The 6,458-nt window shown below is 47.5% G+C and overlaps 1 protein-coding gene across 3 annotated transcripts in view; it reads left to right on the forward strand.

Annotated features, from left to right (window-relative positions):
- Window positions 1–4,810, forward strand: part of GRIN2B (glutamate ionotropic receptor NMDA type subunit 2B) — a 203,290-nt gene extending 198,480 nt beyond the window's left edge. For all 3 annotated transcript variants that reach the window (XM_052669472.1, XM_052669473.1, XM_052669474.1), the window contains one exon: window positions 523–4,810. In XM_052669472.1, the coding sequence (XP_052525432.1) occupies window positions 523–2,430 (1,908 nt within the window). In that variant the 3' untranslated portion in view covers window positions 2,431–4,810. The remainder of the gene's footprint in view (window positions 1–522) is intronic.
- The last annotated feature ends 1,648 nt before the right edge of the window (window positions 4,811–6,458 follow it).

Raw genomic sequence — 6,458 nt, forward strand, 5'->3', positions numbered from 1 at the left:
TTCCTTTCTAATCTGTACTGGTGATTAATGTAGCTAAGTTTATGACAAATGAAGCTGTTCTCTTTTTACGATACTTCCTGTCATGTTGATTCACTGATGTCCATATGAATTTCAAGGGGTAAAACAGACCTTTCTCTCATCCATGCAGAATCCTTTGTCTTGATGTTTTCGCTTCCAAGGATATTATTTTCCCCATTTGCAATTCTATGTTATACCTAGTAAATTTGAGTAACTCTTATGGATGCTACCAGTTATTTCTGCATTCCTCAGATATGATATGAAAAAAAGGAGGATAAATAGAGGGGAAAGAAAAAATGTGAGGGTAAGAAAGAGTGGCAGAAGAGTTAGGGTTGGTGGGACAGGTCTGGCTTCATCTCATTTGCTTGTGTTTCACATGGAAGTCTGACAGTCTTTTCTGCCTTATAGGAATGTGCTATTGCTGCATAGGGTGCTTTCCAGCCTACATTTCCTTTTGTGTATTCATTGCAAGACCACTCAACTTCATGCTTTCTCTTATTTCAGGGTATCTACAGCTGCATTCATGGTGTGGCCATTGAGGAACGCCAGTCAGCAATGAACTCCCCCACAGCGACTATGAACAACACCCATTCCAACATCCTACGCCTGCTTCGGACAGCCAAGAACATGGCCAACCTATCAGGGGTCAATGGCTCACCACAGAGTGCCCTGGACTTCATCCGCCGCGAATCATCAGTTTATGATATTTCTGAACACCGCCGCAGCTTCACCCACTCAGACTGCAAGTCCTACAACAACCCCCCATGTGAGGAGAATCTATTTAGTGACTACATTAGTGAGGTGGAGAGGACCTTTGGCAACCTACAGTTGAAGGACAGCAATGTATATCAGGACCACTACCACCACCACCACCGTCCCCACAGCATCGGAAGCACCAGCTCCATCGATGGGCTCTACGACTGTGACAACCCACCTTTCAACGCCCAGTCGCGGTCCATCGGGAAGAAGCCCTTGGATCTGGGGTTGCCCCCTGCCAAGCACAGCCAGCTGGGTGACCTCTATGGCAAGTTCTCCTTCAAGAGCGACCGCTATGGGGGCAGTGGAGCCCACGATGACCTGATCCGCTCAGACGTCTCTGACATTTCCACTCACACGGTCACCTATGGCAACATTGAAGGCAACGCAGCTAAGCGGCGGAAGCAGCAGTACAAGGACAGCCTGAAGAAGCGTCCAGCCTCTGCCAAGTCCCGGCGGGAGTTCGATGAGATAGAGTTGGCTTACCGCCGGCGCCCACCCCGCTCGCCTGACCACAAACGCTACTTCAGGGACAAGGAAGGGCTACGGGACTTCTACCTGGACCAGTTTCGGGCCAAGGAAAACTCACCACACTGGGAGCATGTGGACCTGACGGATATCTACAAAGAGCGTGGAGATGAGTTTAAGCGGGACACGGGAGGAGGAGGAAGTGGATCCTGCACAAACAGAGCCCACCATAAGCACGGTTCGGGTGAGTTTGGCGGAAGCAATGAGCACAAGCATGGTGTTGTGAGCGGGGTCCCGGCGCCCTGGGAGAAGAATCTGACCAACCTAGACTGGGAGGACCGGTCTGGGGCTAATTTCTGCCGCAGCTGCCCTTCTAAGGTGCACAACTACACTCCATCGGTGGTGGGGCAGAATTCCACTCGCCAGGCCTGCATCCGGTGTGAGGCCTGCAAGAAAGCAGGCAACCTGTATGACATCAGTGAGGACAACTCTCTCCAAGAGCTGGACCAGCCACCTGCCCCTGTGCCCGTGGCCACCAGTGCCACCTCCTCCTCCAAATATCCTCAGAGCCCTTCCAATTCTGCCTCCAAGGTGCAGAAGAAGAACCGTAACAAGCTCCGCCGGCAACACTCCTATGACACCTTTGTGGACCTGCAAAAGGATGACTCGGCCCTGGCCCCTCGCAGCGTCAGCCTCAAGGACAAGGGTCGCTTTTTGGAGGGGAGCCCCTACGCCCACATGTTTGAGATGCCAGCCAGTGAGACCACCTTTGCCAACAACAAGTCCTCAGTGCCCGCCACCAGCTACCACCACCACAACAACCCTGGCAGCAGCGGGGGATACATGCTCAGCAAGTCGCTCTACCCTGACAGGGTCACCCAAAACCCTTTCATCCCCACTTTTGGGGATGACCAATGCTTGCTCCACGGCAGCAAATCTTATTTCTTCAGGCAGCCTGTGGTGGCAGGAGGGCCCAAAGCCAGGCCAGACTTCCGAGCCATCGTCACCACCAACAAGCCGGTGGTCTCAGCCCTTCATGGGGCTGTGCCAGCCCGTTTCCAGAAGGACATCTGTATAGGGAACCAGTCCAACCCCTGTGTGCCTAACAACAAAAACCCCAGGGCTTTCAATGGCTCCAGCAACGGGCATGTTTATGAGAAACTCTCCAGTATTGAGTCTGACGTTTGAGTGAGAGGGAAGGAGCATGGGGAGGGACTGGGGGTGGATGTGGAGCAAGGGAGGGTGGGGTGGGATCAATCCCATCAGCTACTCTCCCTGGTCATCCTTAGTTTGTGGGATACTGGAGTTCCGAGTAGTACAGCATTGGTGACAAGTGCCACCTCTTTGGTTTCCCCTCTTCCTCCTCCTCTTTCCCACTCCTCCCCTTTTATCTCTTTTTCCATGTTCTCTCTCCTCCCATTCTCCTTCATTCCTGGCCATTGCACTTTACAGTGACGTTGGAGTTGGATGTCCTCATTCGTGATTTCACGAGGGGGAGAAGAAGGCAGGGAAGGGGTGAGTTGAGGGGGAGCAATAGTGATTCTAGCATTTCACTCTTGCTGACTCCCAGCAGAGAAAGGCATGTGCATGCACACATGTGGCAGGAGGAGACAGCAGAAGAAGTGTAATGGACATGCAGGAAAATATGCTTGTTCAGGCAACTCTTCCTAAAACTGCCTAGAAAAGAGTGATGTTTGAAGATGTGGAGAAAGTGAAGGAGGAATAACATGACTAACTTGATGATGCACTTATATGTTAGGTATACTGAGGTTCTTGTTACATTATTTTGTGAAGATTATGGGGGTTTAGGGCTGAAATATATATATATATATATTTGCGTATACGCTGAGAATTTTACGCTGACATTTTGAATTGTTTGCTGGGAGGTGTGGGGGGAGGGAGAGAAGGCTTGTTTGCAGGTCTGGTGAGTGGTTTCACTGTGGCTATTTCAGCCCTTGAATCTGTGACAGACCAGTGGGAGAGTTGGAAAGGAAATGGGTTTTGGGTCTCGGAGAGCAACCCTTGAATCAGGGGGGCTTCTGGGAGCTCTGACAGGATGCTGTTTTGCACTGAAATGAAAGGAATTTTGGAAAAGGGAAGCAGAGTTGGTTTTTTAGCAATGAATTGATCACTAATTGTGGTTTACTTAAAGGGTGGGAGCAGTATTTAGTATGGGTTAGCCTATACGCGAGTATATACAATGAATTTATACTTGAAATGTCTGTGGAGAAAGCAAAATAAACTCACAATCCTATAAGGTGTCTGGATAACACACAGTGGAAAAGAGCTAAAGAGTAGGGAAAGGTGGGGAGTTTTGTCACTGTCTCTTCAGAGGACACCAAGCCTGTTTTGGCATGTTTTTTAGCAGGGAGAGCAGGACAAGAAACATTTTCATCCTTCTGCCCTCCCCACCCTTGGCCAGCAGGATGGAAGAAAAGGAACGGGGTGTCCTCTGCCAATGGTGGCATGGTGCTGGAGAGGAAGAAAACAAACAAACAAAAAAAACATGAAAAGGTGCATGTGGTGGCAGTGGTGTTGGTGGACTGTCTTGATGCCTCCTTGGACATGTGGAAATGGAAAGAGGGTGTTTGCACCCATGGGAAATACATATGTATATTTACTATTGAATGTACAAGGGAAGTACATAGCTTGTCTTCCTGGCAATGGGTGTGCTTGAATAAATGCCAGAGAGCACAGGAACGTGTGCTGAGGGCTGAAGACAAGACGTGCAAGGCTGAGATGTGTGTGTACATGTACGTGTGCCTCAGTGTGTGACAGAGATACTAGCACAAGTGCAAAGCTGGAATAGCCTAGGGTTTCCCATCCCTGCAGTTGTAGTGACAGCTTTCCTGGTGCACATAGTATCGATAGGAGTGTTTTTTCTTTCCACTGTATCATTTTAGATGCAAGTTAAACTTAATGGAAAGGGAGCAATGGTAGGAGTGAGAAGTTGAACTCCCTCTTCATATGTCTTCTTTTTGCTGAGGTGGGGTATGGGCCAACCTCTCTCACCTTGAGAGATGTGGCAGAGTCTCTTCTGTTTCTTCTGAGTCTGTCCCAGTGTCACAATTACCATGGCTCGCCAAGGAGAGGGTTGAGAGAACCCTGTGCTGAGGGCATGGGGACACTCCTGGGGACTGACTGAATGGAGATGGCAGTCCCTTTATGAGCATCTTGGAGCTGAAAGCCACCTCGCTCGCATTCCTCACCGCACCCTGGTTGATTTTATCTTATCTTTCTCTTTTTAAGCCAACAGAAGGCCTTTTATTTATTTGCCTATTTATTTTATTTATTTTTTAGAGCTGGGGTGAGGGGAGGGTGGGATTTGCCTGTAAAGTCAAAGAGTGTGAAGAGAGGGTGGGCAAAGTCTGTGAAGGGAACATTTTCTTAGATTTCACTGAGGAAATTGAGGAGGGAAGAGGGGGAGAGTCTTTGTAATGCCACCCCTTAGTCTTTGGGGTAAGGGAATTTCTTATTCTTTCCCTCTTCTCTCATTACAAGAACAAAAAGAAAAAAAAAAAAAAAAGAAAAAAAAAGAAAAAAAAAAAAAAGAAAGAAACCAAACAAATTAACAGAGCGATCTGCAATCCAGAATACATGGCAGCTTGTCAGATGCCTCTGACAGCAGCCACCAAGAAGGCGTTCCTTTCATTTGTAAATATTTCTTTTTTATTGCGTTTTTGTATAAATTGGTGTTTCTCTTCTCGTGAATATTCAGGTCGTGGGGTGGGAGGGAGGGGAGTTTGTTTCTGTTCTGTTTGTTTTCTACGACTTTTCAGGCTGCGTTTTTGGAAGCGGTTTACGCGGGTCGAGGCCGTGTGAATGAGGAAGAGAGAGAGAGAGAGAGAGAGGAAAAAAAACACGTGTGTTGTGTACCCCTAGGCCCCCCGTATCGCCCTGTCACCTTACCTTCATGAATGGAAGACGCCGGAACGTCACTTCAAGCCTTGCCAGCAGGGTTTCATGTTTTGATGGGAACACCCCCGATTCCTTTTTGCATATAAACTCTCTGTACCAGCATCTCTCTGTGGAGTTTGAGCCTCAAGGCACTACGCTGTCTTGGTAGTGGTGGGGTGAACCATCAAGTTGGCCGCTCAGGTTGGACCATCACTTGACATTAAGAGACTTCTCCAATGCTACGTTGGTTTAGAAATCTTGGACCTGGGAAAGCTCGTGAGAATTTCTGGTTATTTCCTAAGGGCTTGGGGGGGGGGAGTTTGACAGCTGGCAAGGGCAGCTAATCTCATTGGTGGTTATTTCAGTACTTTACGTCCCTCCCCACCTGGAACAAAGAAACCTGGAGGGTGGCTCTGCAGGGAAATTAAGCCGAAAACAAACCAAAAAGAAGTTAATGGAACTTTTTTCAAATCTCTTCTTAAAGGTTCTGATTTTTGTGTTCCAGGGTGAAAGTTGGTTCGTATTTTCTCCAAACTGGTCTGTCCCTTGTTCCACTGATTGGCAAAAGATAGTTTGCCAAAATCATTATCTAGTGTTGATACTGTGTAGCACTGTTAACACTGGGAGTGCTCTGCAAATACTAACTGTGCCACAAACCACTCAAATGAATGCTCTAGGGCAACCAGAAAAGAAGAACTGGAAATTCTGGACTGAACCACTGGTCTAACTACAGGAGTCTGGTGTTTTGCCTTCTCCCACAATAAATTAGGCCGTGTGTCCATCAGGTTATTCCTTTCTCTATAAGTGATCTTTTCTGGTTGCTTTGTTTATTTTAGTTCTGACAGGTCAACAAATTTTGGAACAGAGGTGAAGGGGAGGGGCAGGGAGGGGGGAGGGTGTAATTCATAATCCAGAAAATAAACCAATGATGTTATTAAACTCTGATTATATATTTAGAATTTTAGATTTGGTGTATTTTCATTCTAAGCATTCAAGTGACTCAATCAGGTAATATTAGCAGCAGGTGTTGTCTATACTAGAATACCACCCATGTGCTGTTTATTACCTGTCTTGAAAAGAATGGGATTTCATACCAGAGCCTGACAAAATTCCACATCTCCTCCCTTGCCATTTCCCTCTCTCTCCTGTAGAAACACTGGAATTTTTGGGGGGCAGTGGCTGAGATCATTTCCCCTTCTGAACATTTCACATGGCACACATGAATAATGATCAGAAATCACTGCATCCTCTACAGGTGTGACCTCTACTGTATATTTGCAGCCAGCCTCCTGGGAAAGATTAGACGCTTTTGGCAATGT

This window comes from Tympanuchus pallidicinctus, unplaced genomic scaffold, assembly GCF_026119805.1.
Source record: "Tympanuchus pallidicinctus isolate F22 unplaced genomic scaffold, pur_lepc_1.0 scaffold8, whole genome shotgun sequence".
In the NCBI taxonomy this organism is placed as follows: domain Eukaryota; kingdom Metazoa; phylum Chordata; class Aves; order Galliformes; family Phasianidae; genus Tympanuchus; species Tympanuchus pallidicinctus.